Raw genomic sequence first — 19138 nt, 5'->3', positions numbered from 1 at the left:
TTGAGCATTTATTTTGAATTCTCCATTTCAGTCTGTTGAAAATAACAACATCCGGTCACGTCTTGCAGCTACTTTTACTTTTAAATGTTCATTTTTGATTATATATGTTCTAAGGCTCACTTTTTAGCTTTACCAGCGCTTTCAACTGCTGTGACCTCACCGTCATCTGCCGAGGAATAATATGATTGAGATGAAAAATGGTGGTTTGTTCAAAAGAATAAGTAGATTGTTTAGTATCAAAACACCGATAACGATACATCAGAAATATAGTAAATCAAAGACAAATTTAATAACACAGCAGTCAATCACAGCTGTGTTGCCGGACTTTTACTTTGAAAAGAGGAAACGCAGTAAATGAGTTGAGGAAACGGGTGCTTGCGTACTATCAGCGCATTTTAGCTAAAAACATCAAACAACATTTCACATTTATTTCTCAAAGTTACTGGAGACATATTGCACCAATGGAGATTATTGGGTCAATAGAGAAAATATTTGGTACGTATATTTATAATTTGCACTCACTGTACTCAAAATCAGGCTATGTTTATGTTAGTCAGACAGTTAGCGGGACCCGTCTATTTAAAGGAATGATGACAGTCAGAAGCTTTTAGACTGGAGCTGTTGCATTAGAAATATAATTTATTTCTAATAATTAAATAATGACTATCAAAAAGTACAGTTCGTTCTTCCGAGAGCTTAAGCACAGATACATATAGTTTACTTGGTTGCACGATTAAAACTCACAAAAAATATGTTTATCCAGCATTTATACAGGTTCATGTGCTTTTGAATGATTCTCAAGGGATAGTTATAATATGCATATATTTATCAGTATTCTAAAAAGTTTTAAATCGAATATTATCTTTTGTAATATGCCAAGGGTTAAACAGCTAATTAAAGGAATATTGATTTAAAGTGTGTAAAGTTAAATAAGTGTTGTTGAGTTTGCAAGGGCTTTTTTCATTAAAAAAAAAGCACATTAATGTCCTCAGCAGACCATCTCTCACATAACACTTTTATGTTTTTCAGACCCAAACCCCCCTCTTTCATCTCTTCGCCTACTGGTGCCTCCACTGCAGCTTCTGTCTGCTGCAATGTGGCAGCTGGCGAAGCAGAAAGATGTTATGAATTATGAGAAGCTGCAGGAGTTTGTGTTCATGGTGACAGAGGCAGTCCCTGAACTGATCAACCACAGACAGAGAGCCCAGCTCATTCTTGGTCTAAGAGCGAGGGTGAGCAGAAGTTTTGTGTTGTATCCATATTTTAATATGTCTTTCCTAAAAATTGTGCGATAACAATTTGTTGATATTTCAGCTCATTCTGGAACTTTGCAAAGATTCTGTTCGGGGATCTGTCGATTCTCAATTGATCCAGAGCTACTTGGATAGACTCCCAATCACCTCTGCAAACACAGATGTAAGCACAGCAAGAAATATATTTTTTTTAAGAAATAATTATTACCCCTAAATGACATGAGCCCTATCTTTGACAGAACAGGGATGCAGAGGTGCAAACAACGGAATCAACTTTCATTGCACTTGTTCAGAGCCTGCTGAAGGATCCCGTTGAGAGAGCTTATTTCTTTCAGGTCGGACATATTTATATCATTTCTTATTTTAAGAATCCACAAAAAAATCCTAAATTCAATTTACATTTGTTACTCTTTGACAGGAGGTGTTCCCAGTGGAGTATGGAGCACAATATGATGCTGCTTTGCACGTGTTATTGTGGGAGTTGCTCTCAAAACTGGAAAGGCTGCTTCCAGTACCAGACTTAAAACAGGTATTTATTCTGTCCATCCAGATATCTCGGAATGATTTTAACTCTGCAAATCACACGCTGACCACAATCTGGGTTTTCAGACTGTGGCCTGGCTCGGCTCTGCTCCTTCCTTGTTAGAGACATGTGTTCAGTCTTCACTTGAAGAGCTGGGCTTAACATTCAAGCACTACAAAAGTTCAGGACTACTGAAAATGCCATGTGAGTACAGCTGAAATGATTTTGTTTCATTAGATTCATATTTCTGCTCAATTATCAAGCCTAATGCCAGACTTAAGCATGTTTTTTGTTGTTGTACAATATCCAATCTTAAATCATAAAATCCCAATCCATGTCTTTTCTTCTGAAATCTGTGTAATTTGCACAACATGTTATGCATAATCTGGTTTACATATATGGGTTATACATTTAAGAGTTTTATAAACTTGGCTGCCACTTTTTACCCACAATTCTATAACGGGGATCTATTTCCTGAGAGACTGAAGTTCCCATTTTTATGCAATATTGATATTTATTTTATGCAACTGAATCCTTAAGATTCACATTAGATTGGGAGCTTCTTATTTGCAATCTAATTAAATCTGAATATCTCTACTAATATCCGGCCCTATATAATGTAAATTAAATATCCTTGGGTTTTAGACTATTGGTCTAACAAACAAGAAAAACAATTTAACAATGTAACTTGGGATTTGGCAATACATCTGATTAGTTTATTACTATTTTTATTGACTACACAATTAGATGATGAATCAATAAAAGTAATGAAAAAGTGTCTTAAAAATGTAGATTTTTTAACCAGTGACTCTTTTTTTGTTTTTGTTAGATGGCCCTTCATCCACCATTGGTAGCTGCATCATGTCTGCTTTATCTATTCCTCCTTCGCAAAAGACAAACATCTCTGTTGGACCGGAATCAATCCACAACTACGCTAACATACTACACCCCATCACTTTTGTTGGAGCAGATGGGTATAGTGTCGTTGCCGTCTACACTGTAGAGGAAGTTCAAGCCTCTAAAGTAGATGAAGAAATGATCGAGTCTGCTGAAGTGCAAGTTCAAACTGACTTCTACGAGGAAGAGATAGTGGCTGTTAGCGCAGATAACACCAGTGGTGAAGAGGCTACTAGCTTGAGGGCAGAAGAAACAAGTGAGACTGTGGATGTCGCTAAAGCTCTGGAGACTCTGACAAAGACTTTTGCACTAAGGAAGGAGAGCCTTGGTCAAGATGTTATAACAGGAAAAAGTAACGATTCATCTTTTAATGATGGGCTTCAGTCAGGAAATGCAGCAGAGGAAATAAAAACACATGAAACCAAAGACCAAACACCAGAGAAAATAGAAAATGTTGAAGAGGTGAAGGAGAATCTTCATCCTGGAGGCATAGAGAGCAATATAAACTCTTCTACAGTCTTGAATGATGACCATGAGTCAGTTTCTGTCCATGAAGAAATGGCAGATGTCCTCAGTGAAGATGCAGCCTATGAAATACAAGAGTCTCCTACCACTTCAGCTAATGCACGCCGATCCACTCGTCTACAAAAGAAGACGTCACCCAGTTGTCAGGAGATGTGTAAAACCCAGAGGTCATCCAGGGAAAGCAGTGAAGAACCAAAAAAGTACAAACAATGTAGTATCTTCACTTTATAAGCAAAACATTTAAAACCCTATATAACTCTGTAATAATAATTCCATCTTGTGTTTCAGTTGCGCTTTCAGAGCTGAAGCATCTGTTGCCCCCTCTGTTATAGCCATCAAAGGAATTGACAAAGGTAATATTTTAACATGAGGAACATCTTTTAGATACATTTCACTTATTGTTTTCACATTTCTGTCATTTTTTCTAATTTGCAGGTGATTCGGACGAGATGACATCCATCATCTTCACCTGCTCTCAGTGTCCCTTCCACACGTCGGACGATAACAGCCCTCCTCACTTCCACATGCAGAGCGTTCGCACTGAAGTATACAGGACGCTTGCAGGAGCCAAAATGACTCCTTCTCCTTCCAGCTCAGATGAAATATTCACATCCATTAAACTCTTCCCCAAAGGAAACACAGAGGAGATTAAAGCAGAACAACCAGGTAATCAAAGCAAAGAAAATGTGACTGAGTCCCAAAGCAAGCAGAAGGCCCTCACCTGTGGAACGTGCGGCAAGACATTCACTCGGTCGTCAGATGTGAGGAGACACCAGCTGACGCACACTGGAGAGAGACCGTTTCACTGCTCACAGTGTGACCGAACCTTCCAGCACTCGTGGGATCTGGCCAAACACGAGAGTAAAAATCACGGCGTGGCCATTTCCTTCTCCTGCCAGCAGTGCGGGAGCTCCTTTGCCAACCTCCGCGCTCTGACTGTCCACCATAAGAAGTCTCACTCTAAGGAGATCCAGCTTCCTCAGATCTGCTCCATCTGCAGCCACAGCTTCGCCACTTCTTCCGAGCTTCTCGAGCATAGGAAGTCTCACGTCACCAACAAACGCTACATCTGCCAGCAGTGCGGCGAAGGCTTCGACTCCCTGCTCGCGCGCTCTCAACACCGGCAGATGCATAGAGTGAAGAGTCAGTTTAAGTGTCCGCATTGTGAGAAGACGTACACACGGAGATCTGATGTAAAGAGGCATCTATCCACACACACTGGGGAGCGACCTTATCAGTGTAACCAGTGCAGCAAACGGTTCTCGCTCTGCTTCATGTACATAAAACACCTCCGCGTTCACACAGGGGAGCGGCCTTTCCAGTGCTCCCACTGCCCAAAGAGGTTCACGCTTGTGTCTGTGCTGGCCAGACACGAGAGGATGCACACCGGGGAGAAACCTTTCCTTTGCTCTCAGTGTGGGAAGGGCTTTCTATCGCAGGGAGAGCTTTCAAAACATCACAGGTCGCACGTGGATGACAGACCCTACTCCTGCGATCAGTGCGACAAACGCTTCAAGAGCAAGAAAACACAGCAGGAACATATCGTCACCCACACCGGCGCCCGCCCGTACCCATGCACCGTCTGCGGGAAGGGCTTCACCAAACCGTACGCACTGACCAGACACAACCTCATCCACACGGGAGAGAGGCCCTTCCCTTGCACTCACTGCGAGAAGTCGTTCCTCACCCTCAGCGAGGCTCAACTGCACCAGCGCATACACACGGGGGAGAGGCCGTACCCCTGCAACATCTGTGAGCTCAAGTTCAAGAGCTCGTCGGAGCTGGCGCGACACAAGAGAAGCCACTCTGGGTTGAAGTCACTGAAGCCGTACTGTGAGCAGTGCATGAAAACCTTTACCTCGAAGGCCAAGCTGAAGAAACACATGGAGAAACACGTGGAAGAGAGAGAAGCAGCTCAGACAGTGGACTCTATAACGCCTGATAAATCAAATGAATAATGGAGACTATTTCAGAGTTTTAAAAGGAGTGGAATTATGAACAGGAATGTAAAAGGATGCTTTATCAAAGAGAAAAATGTGCCTGCAGCTAGGTTTTCACTCTACGGACTTCTATCAAGTGTGGACAAAGATTTGGTACAACCTTCTAGCTTTGAGTACATTTTTACTCAAATACAATTTTAATAGATTGGTTTTTCTTCCGTGCATCTTTTCTCTATCGTCTTCATTTTGCTTTAAAGATTGCAAAAGGAGTTTGCAGAACTTTGTTTGAAAAGAAAAATCACAGATGTTCATTATACACTCCATTTCTTTCTGTCAATACAGTATGATATATCGCATTGAGTTGCACAGATTCAATTTCAGTTTAAATTAAAACAAAAAGAAAGCAAAAGAATTGGGACATCTACCATCAATTATTATTAACCCCAGCTAACAAGTCCAGAAACGTCCCTTAAGTTAATGATTGTGAAATTAAAACCACAATTACAGTGAATAAAAAAATGTGCATGGTCTACACTAGACAGGGCATAAAACTAAAACCTGTAACGCAATAAAACATATTTTATAAAATGTATCATCGTAAAATGATTTGATATGTATGTTATGTTTCTGTTGAAATCATAGTTTTTAGTGTGTTTTACTTTTTTACTTTTACATTTTCATTAGATGATTAACAAAAATGTAAAAGTAAAATGTAAATATGATTTATTTTCTGGTCCCTTTGGCCCCACCATGCGGTTGACAGTTTATTTTTCAGTGAAAAACCTCAACGACTATTGGATGGATTCCCTCCAGGGCTATTATCAGGTAAAACTTCAAATGTGTGTAACTTGTGAAACATGTTTGGTTTAAACATGACATTGTCTCAGCTGTATTATGTGTTATTTGTTATGGGTATGTTTACACATACAAGGAATTTGATTTGGTGTCTGGTGGCGCAGAAGTTAGCTCAGTAAATTTTCACTAAACTGATCTTGATTTTATTGTTTCAGACTGGTAAAAAAATATGAACAAATAAGACAACACACAAAGGAATAAGTACTCTGGTGTAACTTCTGCAAACACTTGTCATATATGACCAGGACGTTTCCAGTAGACATGGCTTTCTTTTTTTTTACGTTCACGACACAAGGGTGGGCGACTCTTGAGGTGTTTCCTAAATGTTCCTTTTATTATGTCTGTTTCGAAAGGGCAATTCTCCAGCCACTAAAACAAGGGTGTGGATTCCCTTCACCTCTTCTCCGCCCCCGTTGTATTTCCGAGGAGCTGCAGGCCTATTGGAGGTGCCTTTGAAATGTCATCATGCATGTGTCAGGTGATGTATCTCTTCATTTCTGCCATGAGTGCTCGTAAAACCCAGTGAGCTGATGCAAATAGAGCATAGATTAATTACAAACACCATAAACATTACCTCATTTCCTCTACAGAACGTAGCCAGCAGGAATTACCCCGATAACACTGGATGCATCATTTAACAAAGAGCTGTTACATAGCAGTCTAAGAAGACCATCTATTTTTAGCATTGCATGTGTTTCTTTTTCATGTATTTTAAATTATAAGTGAGAAAAAAACATTTGCTAGTTGAGACAATCAAGCTGTAGGATTAAATAAATCCATAGTGACTATGTTTTAATTTAAGTATTTCTTCAGTCAGGATTCCTCTTTTGTGTGGACAATATTTTAAACTTTTACTTGTGTTTTGTGTGTCTTTATATCAAATTACAATAAAATAGGTTCATAAATAAAAAACAAGTTTTTATGTAATTACTTTTACATAGATGTCACTTGTAAAAAATCATTTATTTTCACTTAGAATGTGAGAGCTCTAAACAGTAGCTCCTTGCTTCATTTGTCGCTTTATCATTAAATTGAAGCATCAAGCTTTCACATTTTACAAAGACATCACAAAGGGATATGTCCTCCACACCGAGAGAGGGTGTGCATCGGCGGATATCAGCTCCTTTCCACTGCAATCACCTCTCACCTTGACCACAGTCTGGTGCAGCAGAGAGCAGCCAGATGTCTGGATGTTAATACCATCGGAGGAATTTCGCAGAGATGGTGACCATGCAGGTGGAACAAACGGCCGGAATAAACAAATAAATACGGTGGAGACAGGGGGCTGTGGATGAAGATAACGGCGCGGCGCGACACCCATCAACGTGATTTACAATTTGGTCAGCATTGGTGGTGTTTATGGCGGTTTAATAACCAGCCATAAAGAAGTGTGGGGGGCTGGGGGGGTTGTTGCAGGAGAACGAGAGTGAAGGTACTGATCGAGAAAGAAAGGGAGAGGAGTGTGTCGAAGAGAGAGAGGGGTAGATAAAGCCAAGGTCTGGATCATGAGCTCCGCACTGCCTTACGACTCGCTGTCAGCTCGGCCGAGTCCCAGCAGACAAGCTTTGGACTGGGAACGCCAGCAGCTGGCTGTGCGACGACTTTCGTCTCCACGGGGGCTCGACCTGCTCTCCCCACCTCCTCTTCCTCGTCGACCTTCTGCAATCCCTGGATACCTGCTGTCAACCTACCAAGAGCAGGAGGAGCAGCTCCACCAGCAGCAGCAGAGACTATCCTTGTCTATGTGCTCGGACGGCTCGTTGGCGACCCCTGAACCTCATCCTACGGGCGCTGCTCCTCCCTGCTGTCGCCCAGTGGGAGTCATGCACCTCCTGCGTCTGGGTCTGCTGGCTTTCAGCTGCCTCTTCTGGGCAGCCGGCTTGGCCATATTCACCCTGGGTGTGTGGGCACAGATTTCACTGGCAGACTACATGCTTCTGTCAGCCAATCACTACCCCAACGCCCCGCTCATTCTTCTGTTCACAGGGGCAGCCGTCACCACCTGGGGCTTCCTGGGTTGCCTAGGGGTGGCTGCTAACCTGCCCTGCGTGCTCAGGGCTTACGGGTTCTTTCAACTTACTGCACTAATAGCCGGTTTGGCAGCTGGACTCTCAGGTCTCTTCTATCGGGAAGACATTGCCGGAGGATTTCGCAGCGGCTTACATAGAGCGGTGGCCGGCTTTACCGAGGATGAAGGCCGTGCCGATGCATTAGACAGCCTGCAGAGGGCCCTGAAATGTTGTGGAGCTGAGGGATGGCGTGACTGGCTCTCTTCGGATTGGGCTATTCAGCATATGACCTTTCTGCCCAACGAGAACGGCACCCTGGTGTCACTGCCGGACAGCTGCTGCATGAGGCGCAAAGGCTGCAAGAATCGACCTCTTCTGTTGGATGATGTTGAAGAAGTAGCAGCTGCAGGAATCCATCAACACGGCTGCTTCCGCAAAGTCTTCAGCTTGGTCAACGACAACGTCTTCCACATTGCCGCCACTGTGTTGGGATTGGCCTTCACCCAGATCGGAGGCATTGCCCTGGCTTGTCTTCTGGCTAATAAACTGGCACCAAGGCAACACCGACGTGTGGTCGCACATTAATGGTCAATCAAAAATAATTAGGCAACCCAAACCAAGGATCGAACACATTGTAAATATTTGTGATTGGGGTCTAACAATGCCCTTAAAGAGTAAAAGTTGCAAAGTGTAGGAATTTATTGTGGGTGCCCATTTTAAGAAGATAAAAGTATTGTTCATTTTCTGCATAGGGTTAAGGTGGTGTCTAGAAAAATCAACTCCAACTACTTTTGGTTCTTTGAAAAAGGAACATCAAATTACGGAGTTTTAGGTTTCATTAATAGCAAGCTTAAGCTTAAAATGTGTAGAACTCTGATCATGATGTTGAGCTGCATTGGCGAGTAGTGAGTAGTAAAAAATAGCAATATTTGTAGTTTATTAAAAAATACCATTATGAATATAAACATTTCATAATGGTATTTTTGGGGGGAGAGGCTTTGGAGGGAGGCCTGAAGTGGCAGGCTGTAAGTGTTGCCAACTTTGCAACTTTTGCGAAAGTTTATCGACTTTCAGAACTTGTGCTGCGAGTTACTTTCATTGGAAAATGGCTCTCAATGCTTGGTTTTTTGGGTTCAATGCTCTAAACACCCATTGCTGTAAGGATAGTATTAAAAGAACATGGGAATTTAGTTGTATAGAAGGGTTAGGGTTAGGGTTTGCCTGATCAGCACAATAAAGAAAAATCGTGTTGCAGTGTGGGTGGGGTGAGGGGTGTCCATTTAATGCCTGCAAATGAGAAGTGTAAGATCTCAAATAGGTTTGGGAAATGAATAAGTTAAGTTTAAGTTTTTTAATTGTAAAAACTAGATGACACTACAACATGACTTTGCCGTCTGATTTCAGAAGTGTTTAAATATTGGCATGAAATATGCTTTAATATATAGAATGTAAACTATTTCTTTTTAGTAGATCCCGGGATCGAGTAGGCCTACATTTTGCTACCAAACGCACAGGAATGTTCACCAGCAGTTTTCCACCTCAGAGCATTTATTCTGGCTGTGTTAAACCGATGTTTTCCTCTGCATAATTTAGTGTTCCCATCACAAAGAATACAATGTGTAAAATGGTGCTTTATAAAATAGCTTAATAATATATTGCCGTATGTGGTGTTTTGCGCTGTCTATACATCTGACGTGCTGTAATGGTGAGGTGCCTTTGTAAAATAACGACTGCTTTAAAAATAGTTTCTTTCAGTTGTCTCTGCTCAAGTTTGAACAGAGAACTTGTTACCTTATTCAGATAAAATTAATGTGTTTTTATTCGGAAGCACAACTCAACTGTATGTTGTGAATAACATATTGACCATTAAATGCTCAACTACATTGGGATGACACGGATGTTGTGCAACACACTAGCTTACTGGCATGAAACTCGTCTTTAATATTAAACTCAAGTTGAATTAAATAAATTGTTAAATATATATTCAAACCTAAAATATGAAGCTAATGATAGCAGCCAGTTAGCTTTAGCATTACATAAAGACTAGCTAGTTAGTGAACTTCATGATTTATTAAATCCGTTCAAAAATAAGTGATAGATAAACAAGATATAGACCAACTGTGTAATAAGTGGTAATAAAGGGGTTAGGAGGTGGATTTTGTTGTAGACAGAGCCATTCTAGTTGTTACGACATTTAAAGTGTTTTAGCTACGTTAAGCTAACTGTCTGTAGCTTCACATTTAGCCATGGCTGCCATGTCTCACGTTGGGGCAAATTTGATCAGATCTCTCATATTCAGGACAGCTTTTGAGTTCACTTACATTGCAATGTATCATAAACCTTTTCTTTTGTCTGTAGCTATAATGTATATTAATCACCAAGAGTGCAAACAAGCATGACTGAAACTGTATGTCACCAATAAAAGAAAAAGTCTTTGCCACATCACAGATATGATATTGATTTGACTGTATATCAGTATGCAAACAATATACGGGATTAGTAAAGCCACATAAAAGTATGTAATGTCTAATAAAGCTCCTGTGAATCACTGAAGAGCACTTTTGGACTTTTCCCTCTTAAAAGTGAAAAGAAGAGAAATTCTATCCCTCATTCTGACAGATGGCAAGTTTGAACCTCCAATCGGCCTTTTAAAGACTTGAGTAAAGCTGTGCTGGGATTGTGCCAAGGTGGTAAATTCCCTGCGCTGGGAGTAGTCGATCCTCAATGAGACCTCTGGACAGGCAATTCTGAATTATGGCCAACTGAAAGACATCTCATTTAAACCACCTGAGACATGGGTGATTAGATCTGACCTTGAAGGGAAACAACAGATACAGATGCACTGCTGAGCCTGACTAAACACAACAGCCTGACCTAACATTGATTTGTTTATGGGCCTAAAACCATCAAATGCTACATAGCTAGATTATTAGAATTCATCATGACGATAACTTTAAAGCCAACATATATCCAAACTTAGAGTCAGAGAAGCTTTGGATTGTGGCCTCCATATAATTACTTTTTCATGACCTTATTCTAGTATTGATTAGCCTACATTGTGCTCTAAAAAGGCTTGCGGATATATTCTGTCTGATTACACTGCCCTTGTTTATCCTAATTAGCCTGAGGTTAATACATCTCCACCAGCAGTGTCATCACATTTAAATGGAGTATCTGAAACAATTTTGGAACGACAACTTAAGTCAGGGAAACCTCAAAGGGCTTTTTGCTCCTTACCACTCCAAATAATATTTTGGGTTGGGCGCTTTAACTTGCAATTGACTTGACTTCTATTCTACCAAACCATATGATCACCAGAAGTGACACAAAAGCTGAACAGTGGTGCAAATGATTGTCACCATCAGATCTCCACAACTCCATGTATATAACAAAATGAAGAATATTAAGCATCACATTGATGAATTAAAGTCCTTTATTGAGTAGCCGCCATTACAACCTTGAATTGCCTAAATAAATAATATATTTTCAAATATATTTAAACTCTCTATTATAACTCTATTAAAGCTGACCCAACATAAATATTGCTTCAGACAATCCTCACTAAGGGGTGTGTCATTAAACCTCCTGCATGTGTATTCTTAGTTTTGTTAGCAGCATTTCGAAGAAATAAAACATCTAAACCGTAGCCTGGATAAATGTCCTTTAGCTCGGGAATTTAGCCTTGATATATGTAATTTGCCGTTAAAGTGTGTTATTGTGTTCAGTAACGTGTTTTAATTAGTGGGTTGCGGGAAGGACGGCATCCACAAAATATTGGGAACAATGTAAACCAAACCTGTTTTTAATCGTTTTTTAAATGATTGTGCATGGAGGAAAGTATATACCTTTATCTCTTCTCTCCGCCTCTTTAAGTGTGGCCTACATCTGAATCGTTTCGGTGCTTTACAGTTTGCACAGCAGCCTGTACTCTGCCCCACATTATATTTGGCAATTCTCTCCACCACTCGCTCGCCCGTCGCTGCGTAAAAGGCATCTCGCTGTGCTTGGAAATGCAGTTGTTTTTGCGCACAAAGACGTCTCCAAAATGGACTTAAAAACCGAACTCCTCAAGTCTATCTGGTACGCTTTCACATCGCTGGACGTCGAAAAATGTGGGAAAGTGTCCAAATCGCAGTTGAAGGTAAGCAGGAATGTTATTCAGGCAATTTAAGATCAGGAAACGGAGAGCGAGGTGCTTCCACTGGAAACAAAAAAAGGACTTTAACTGTGATACTTTTCCCCTTTTAAATATCAGAATCAGAAATCCGTTATATATTTTTGTGGCTGAAAACATACCAACCATATGTATTGTTTTATTTTCATCAACTGAAATGCCAATTTGTACTAAGTGAATACACATTGTAATCTGAGAACATTTGCCACAAAAACGCCCTTCACGCTCACATACGAGTTCAAATATTTGATAAAGCTTTTTTTCTAAAATACACATAACCTGATCAAACTGAAGCATGAGCCCAGTGTCAAGCTCAAAGTCCAACCTTTCTCTGTGGCACAGAAACATAAATAGTGACATATTACCAGCACTGTTAGTGTATCAAAAACAATGTAAGTGATCAAACGGTGTATTCTTTTTGCAATTCTTCCCCTCTTGAGTTTTATTTTGTGTCTGTCATGTTACGCCAGCCAGTCCCTACATGCCTGACTAATCTTCTGTAGAGAGAAGAATCCAGGGAAATAGCAGAAATCTGTCCTAGCATGCTGAGAACCAGCTGTCTAGAGTTGTGTGTGTATGTAGAAATATGCTGAGCACAGAAGAAAACATTGAGATTATGTGCTTATGTGACTAAACATCTGTGTGTTCTTCAGGTGCTGTCCCACAACCTTTACACGGTGCTGAACATCCCACATGACCCGGTGGCTCTGGAGGAGCACTTCCAGGATGATGACGATGGGCCGGTGTCTAATCATGGTTACATGCCCTACCTCAACAAATATATACTGGATAAGGTAGCAGCTATAGAGAGCATTTTTTTCAGGTTAACTGTTTTTGTGAATATATATGTGTGTATTCATGTATATACATGTAACCAGTGGTGTAAAGTAACTAAGTACATTTACTCAAGTACACTACTTTAGTACAATTTTGAGATACTAGCACTATTCAACGTTCAATACTTCTACTCTACTACAATTCAGAGGTAAATCATCAATCTACACTTATTTTATACTTACTTCGCAGTCATAAATCAGAAGTAAGTTTTAGTTACTTTGCAGATTTGGATTAATAATGTGAATTATAATCAGACTTTAGTTACACCTGGACACAAGCTACATATACACTATGCAATGTATACACTAGCTGCACCTTTACCAGCTTTGATAACTAATGCATCCATAATTATAATCATAACATATATTATATATTATGCCAAAATGGGCCAATCTGCAGAATGAGTACTTTTACATTTGGTACTTTAAGTATATTTTTATGCTTATACTTTTGTACTTTTACATGAGTAACATTTTGATTGCAGGACTTTTACTTGTAACAGAGTATTCCGACACTCTGGTACTTCTACTTTTACTCAAGTACAAGTTCGGGGTTCTTCTCCCACCTCTGTAAATACCCAATATATATGTACATTTCCCGGCCTGTTCTCCCTCCTATCACCCTATCAAGATACAAAACAAATGTGATCAAAAACAAAATGATCATAACAATACATTTAATTCAGCTGATGCAATTATCCAAAACTAACCTACATTACCTTCATGTCTTGAGAGGTACATTAAAGGTCTCAACATATCTTCAAAAACACTTTATATTTTTTCTCTTTCATTGACATGTTTGATGCCATTTCTTGAATCCACATTAGGATTCTTGGTCCACAGTTTTCCAATTAAAAGCAGTTCACAAAGTCTTTTTTCTGTGATTTCAGGTCAAAGAGGGGATCTTTGACAAGGAGAAGTTTGACGACCTGTGCTGGATGATGACCATGAAGAAGAACTTCAGAGGGTTACCAGAGGGGGCAATGCTTTCGGAAAGAGACTGTTTCAAGCTCTTCTGTTTATTCAACCTGCTGTCTGAAGACCGCTACCCGCTGGTGATGATACCTGAGGAGGTAAAGCTGTTGAGGATGAAACAGGAATTTGTAGTAGGAGTCCACAGCAGGTGTGACTCAAGTCCATCATAATTATATTTTGTAGTTCTTACGCCTCCCAGTAGAAAATACTAACATTTTTGGCATTGTGCAGCAAAAGAAAAAGGGTTACATTTTGATATAAATAAGCAATGATGGCAGTATTATTCCTTAACATTCATAAGGCACGATTTGCAGGGTAACAAATCACGAAAGGCAACCACAATGGCTTTTAGACAGTCGCATGAGCCTCTTTCAATGTGATCTCCTAACAGCTAGACGTACATGTTATGTTCCATATAAACCCTGCTAGTGGTCCAACAGCATTGGAATGATTCACATTTTGTTCACAGTGGAAAAAAGCAAGTGCAAGTAAGAAAGTTAATGAGTCTCTTCCTTCCGCCGCTTCCTCCATAAAACCTTTGGTTTCCTGTCGACAGAGACAAAAATAACTGCTTTTGCCTTATCAGCACAGTAGCTTTCCTCTGTAAACGTACATGTCACAGAGATACACCCGTACGATTTGTACAAAGGCGTACTATGGAAAATTTTAGGTAAAAAGTATACATATATGATAATTAAGAACCCGATTGAGGGGTGTACGATTTTCAGGAAAAAAAAGGAATCTCCAAGATTCAAGTAACAAATGAGAGAGAAAAAACTTAGATATTCTCTGAGGTTAAAATGATAAAGTTCCATTAAAGAAAACATAAATTAAGAACAAAGAATATACTAGGATTGTAAAATCATAAATGTGTGAGAAAAAACTCTGAGATTAAAATCACACATTTTTTATTTTAAAAAACGTATCTACAACTACATCGCTTTACTATGCAAGTTTGGATCAGCCTTAACCCACCAGACGATTTCCTTATAATATTTTAATGCTTTTAGGTGGAGTATCTCCTGAAAAAAATCTCCACAGCTATGAGCCAGGAGTGGGATGAGAAGCCACTGGAGGACTTAATATCCCAGGATGCCCCGGTGCAGGAAAGTGACATGTCTGTATGGACCTTCCTGGAGCACATGGCTGCTGGCCGGCTGCTGAGGGTCACCAGCGCAGAGACCTTCAGTCTGGCTCTGAACGGGGTCTTTCTGGAGATGTATCACAATGTTCTCAAAAGGGTGAGTATGTTCTTCTTTTTCTGTTGGTCGTCCTCGAGCTCGTCAGTTTTGTGTTCCTAAAACTCTGTCTCTTATTTTCCAGGGTTATATGTGGAAAAAAGGCCATGTACGTAGGAACTGGACTGAGCGCTGGTTCGTGCTGAAGCCCTCCTCCATGGCTTACTACGTCAGCGAGGCATTAAAAGACAAGAGAGGGGAGATCCAGCTGGATAAGAGCTGTGTCATAGAGGTGGGTGAGGAAATGTAGTGTAAATACTGCATGTTTCATTATACAGTTTGGTGCTTTGGATGTGTTCAGGCAAAGTCCTGAAATCTCTAAACCCTCAATCTGTCTCAGACTATTGCAGACAGGGAGGGGAAGCGCTGTTTGTTTTGTGTGAAGACTCAAGCTAAAACCTTTGAGATGAGCGCGTCTGACCAGAGACAGAAGGTGGAGTGGACTCAAGGTGTGTTTGTGTGTATGACTGTTAGCAAACAGTCAGTAATTATATTTTGATTGCAGTGATTCATCGTATGTGGTCACTGGTGGCTCTAATGAATTCACTGGCTTCATACTGAACATTTTAAAAGAAGAGTTTGGCATGTTGGGCAGTTTGAAGAAAAGGTTGATACCATTCTCATCCAGGTGCTGTCTGTAACTTCCTATTTACTGTGCAGATGTGAAAATTGTATCCATGCTCTCATCTAACTGCAAGAAAGAGATTACATGTGTTTCCCAATATGACACAGTTTTCCTTTAAGTATATTTATATGTATTTGTTTTAGGTGCTCACTGTTTATGTGTTAGATCTATTGTCAAAGTTTAACTTGTGCAAATTAAATAAAAATATTTTGGAAAACATGTACTTAAATATAGAATAAAATAAATACAGAATAATATTAAAAACAACTTTTAAAAGATAAACAAGAAATTCCTTACCCTTCTCCAGCTCTTCAGACAGCCCTCCGTCTCCAGAGCGAGCGCAAGGCCTCACTTCACTATGAGCTGAAGCTGAAGCGGCGGGTCCAGCGGGAACACAGCCACCGAGAACGCAGCCGGAGCGCCCGGAGCAGCGGGAGCAGCCTGAGCAGCCTATCAGATGACTCCAACACTCAAGAGATGGAGAAGATGGAAAAAGACAAAGACAGACAGGATTCAGAAATAGAAAGTATCATACAGGTGAGAAAGGAGGTATTACTTTGCGGTATTAATTGAGGTGATGACAGTGGTCGAAGAAGTACTCTTGTAATAATCTTGTACTGAAGTAAAATAGAAATACCAAAGTTCAAGAGTACTCGGTTACAAGTAAAATAACTGCATTCAAAATGTTATCCAGGTATAAGTACCAAAGTATTAGCATCTAAATATATTTAAAGTGACAAAAGTTAAAGTACTCGTTCTGTAGTGGAGAAGAACAAAATTGAAATACTCAAGTAAAGTACAAGCGTCTCAGAATTGAAAAGTACAGTTCTTGAGTAAATATACTTAGTTAATTGTGCCATTGGGCGACAATAAATCAAAGGTCTGTTTTAACCTTTAACTTTATCTGTGTCTTGCAGCATGCGCGTGAATTAGAAACTAAACGAAGGGAGGCCGAGGAAAAAGAGAGGAGGAAACAGAAGGAGGTGCAGATGGACCTGGAGAGACAGCTGAAGGAGGCCGAGTCGGTGAGAGAAAGTTTTCCAGACGACAACGTTTATTTATGATTCGCTGAAATTCAGAGTTCTGAAAAGAGCACCAAAACATTGGCATTCTAAATGTCAGGCTTAACCTTCAGTGAGTTTATGTGGAGAAATTCGTGGAAAAGGTGAATCAGAAAAAAGGTCAGTTCTTTCCGCTCAATATTGATGTGTGTGTGTGTCTGTGTCCTAGCTGAGAGACAGCATGCAGGCAGAGATGCAGGAGAAGGAAAAGGAGGCTGAGCAACAGAAGAAGAGGATCCAGGAGTTGGAGCTGACTCAGCAGCAACTGGAGTCTGCTCTCAACATGGAGATCCATGCCCGGCTGGAGGAGGAGAGGGCCAGACAGGAACTGGAGAGGTGATAAACAAACACTAGCTGTATTCCCGTTACAGCCTTCTCTAAACCAGATGTTTTCAAAGTGTCACATTTTCAAACAGGGAAAAGTAGGAACTGATAAAGGCGAGTCTTACATAAGCACCATGTTGATTGGACGTTATATACCTTTTCTAATGCAAAGAAGTATTAAAGTTCAACATGAAGACATACTGTATATCTATCATTTGAAAGCTCCTATTATTTGTATTTGTTCTCTTCCATTTTAGGTATAAAAATGATAATGCTTTTGGGGATTATAAACAGGAAGTATAATGCTGCAAAGGAATAAAGTAGCAGAGTGTCACAACCTGTACTTATTTTCATACAGTATTTAAAGTATCCCGAATTAGCTATCAGTAGTCCTTGAATGAAAGATCCATGGATTTACTGACAAATAACACTGCATTACTTTGATACTTATGAAAACTCTCAAGCAGGTTCTGTAGATATTAGGTTTCTGAGTGCATTTAAGGATTCTTTTTCACGACTGATATCATGGATAATGATATCCCCATAAAGTAGATGGCTATATCCTTACCAGCCAAACTAATCAGATATGAGGGGTTACTTGATTTCAGTTGGGTTATTCTCTTTTCCAGGGTGCTGCGGGCAGAAGATGCGAAGAAGAAGCAGTTCCAGCTCCTGCAGGAGCAGCAGCGGGCCATGACATGCCTCAGCCCCATACAGGAGGCCTCAGACAGCTGTCCAGATGAGGACAACCCCTCAGCTCTGCACTCCGCCTCTCAGGAGCTCCAGGATCTGCAGGCTTCTCGCCAGAGAAGCCATCAGCACCTGGAGGTAAGACAGAGTCGGAGCACAATGTGCAGCATCTTAAAACTATAAAAAAGCACGCATTATAACAAACTTTTTTGATTTTTCTTTTCCAGGAGGTACAAGAGAAGCTAAGATATGCCAGTCAACATGTACGACACTGGAACGTCCAGCTGAACCGCCTCATGACACCCATCAGTCCTGGAGGTATAACACAAAACTTGATTGAAACTATTACCACGTTTGTGATATTGTCAAACTCATCGAAATGGCAAAATATATCCTACTTCCTAAAAGGTCAATTTATCTGTGAACATCTCAAAGATCAAACTTTGTCATGAAAATGTTTTTGTTTTTGTTTTGTAGGACGTACGGATAATCGCCATTTATCAAAAAGCATGTGTCCCAAAAAGGAAGGAGCATTGGCCAGTAATGAGTTCATCTCTAAATACAAGATGATAGCCAACCAGAACAGAAAGATGCCAGAAGGCAGTGAGATGCTGGTGGAGCAGCTGGAGGCCACCAACCTGTCAGATGAAACACCTGCTTAAGACTGAGAGTGGAAACTGGAAGGAGAAAAGGCTATTTATAATACAAGAAAAAAATCTGCATGAGCATTGTATTATATTTATATTTTTAAAACACATACTAAAATGGAGAACAATAATGACACACCATGTGAGGATGCAGGATTTAATGAAAATATTTTTGATCACCTGAGAAATAGGGTTTTGTACAATAAAGTTTTGATGTTATCTCTTTCATTTTCTACAATCTCTCTAAGATATCTGTAGCAGTCTGTCACTTTTCTGTTGTCACTTTATTACTGAACTCAGGAAGTTATGTATGCAAGTAATACATCTTTAAGTAATATAAGTTGTTTTGATTACAGATTCATTTTAATTTGCACAAGATTGAGGGGGTGTACTTTGTTGGTTGTGTGTCTCAATATATTCAGTCTCAAACATATTTATTTAGGGAGAGATAATAGAAGCAGTGGTGGATACTACAAATTACATTTACTCAAGTACGGTACTCTTAAGTACAATTTTGAGGTACTTGTGCTTTACCTGAGTATTCTCAGTTTATGCTTCTTCATACT

The 19138-nt window shown here is 40.2% G+C and overlaps 3 protein-coding genes across 4 annotated transcripts; all 3 read left to right on the top strand.

Annotated features, from left to right (window-relative positions):
- Positions 1–250: 250 nt before the first annotated feature.
- LOC134879053 (zinc finger protein 3 homolog) lies at positions 251–5728 on the top strand. 2 transcript variants are annotated; one of them, XM_063905317.1, is made up of 9 exons: positions 251–495; positions 1030–1232; positions 1315–1416; positions 1493–1588; positions 1672–1782; positions 1863–1980; positions 2606–3398; positions 3487–3551; positions 3634–5728. In XM_063905317.1, exons 1-9 carry the CDS (start codon positions 462–464, stop codon positions 5154–5156), a joined length of 3045 nt encoding a protein of 1014 aa, XP_063761387.1. In that variant the 5' UTR covers positions 251–461; the 3' UTR covers positions 5157–5728. The 2 variants fall into 2 exon arrangements, with proteins under 2 accessions (XP_063761387.1, XP_063761388.1); XM_063905318.1 differs by lacking the exon at positions 251–495 and having other exon boundaries at positions 1149–1232; positions 1498–1588.
- A 1731-nt stretch (positions 5729–7459) lies between these two features.
- On the top strand, positions 7460–8587 carry LOC134878967 (tetraspanin-7-like). Its single transcript, XM_063905161.1, has one exon. The coding sequence runs from the start codon at positions 7499–7501 to the stop codon at positions 8585–8587; it is 1089 nt and encodes a 362-aa protein (XP_063761231.1). The 5' UTR covers positions 7460–7498.
- A 3068-nt stretch (positions 8588–11655) lies between these two features.
- On the top strand, positions 11656–18791 carry def6c (DEF6 guanine nucleotide exchange factor c). Its single transcript, XM_063905662.1, has 12 exons — positions 11656–12143; positions 12830–12970; positions 13903–14085; positions 14998–15228; positions 15311–15457; positions 15566–15674; positions 16158–16387; positions 16768–16875; positions 17081–17247; positions 17865–18063; positions 18153–18243; positions 18403–18791. The coding sequence occupies exons 1-12, from the start codon at positions 12048–12050 to the stop codon at positions 18585–18587; spliced, it is 1887 nt and encodes a 628-aa protein (XP_063761732.1). The 5' UTR covers positions 11656–12047; the 3' UTR covers positions 18588–18791.
- The last annotated feature ends 347 nt before the right edge of the window (positions 18792–19138 follow it).

Source organism: Eleginops maclovinus, chromosome 17 (assembly GCF_036324505.1).
Source record: "Eleginops maclovinus isolate JMC-PN-2008 ecotype Puerto Natales chromosome 17, JC_Emac_rtc_rv5, whole genome shotgun sequence".
Lineage (NCBI taxonomy): Eukaryota > Metazoa > Chordata > Actinopteri > Perciformes > Eleginopidae > Eleginops > Eleginops maclovinus.
The sequence above is the reverse complement of the archived record's forward strand: the minus strand, read 5'-3'. Positions and strand labels throughout refer to the sequence as shown.

Coding starts and splice junctions, on each gene's coding strand:
- LOC134879053 (XM_063905317.1), top strand. CDS start 462: ATGGAGATTATTGGGTCAATAGAGAAAATATTTG. Junction 1,233..1,314: donor TTCTTGGTCTAAGAGCGAGG/GTGAGCAGAAGT, acceptor TTGATATTTCAG/CTCATTCTGGAACTTTGCAA. Junction 3,552..3,633: donor CATCAAAGGAATTGACAAAG/GTAATATTTTAA, acceptor TCTAATTTGCAG/GTGATTCGGACGAGATGACA.
- LOC134878967 (XM_063905161.1), top strand. CDS start 7,499: ATGAGCTCCGCACTGCCTTACGACTCGCTGTCAGCTCGGCCGAGTCCC.
- def6c (XM_063905662.1), top strand. CDS start 12,048: ATGGACTTAAAAACCGAACTCCTCAAGTCTATCTGGTACGCTTTCACA. Junction 16,876..17,080: donor AGCTGAAGGAGGCCGAGTCG/GTGAGAGAAAGT, acceptor TCTGTGTCCTAG/CTGAGAGACAGCATGCAGGC. Junction 18,064..18,152: donor GAAGCCATCAGCACCTGGAG/GTAAGACAGAGT, acceptor TTTCTTTTCCAG/GAGGTACAAGAGAAGCTAAG.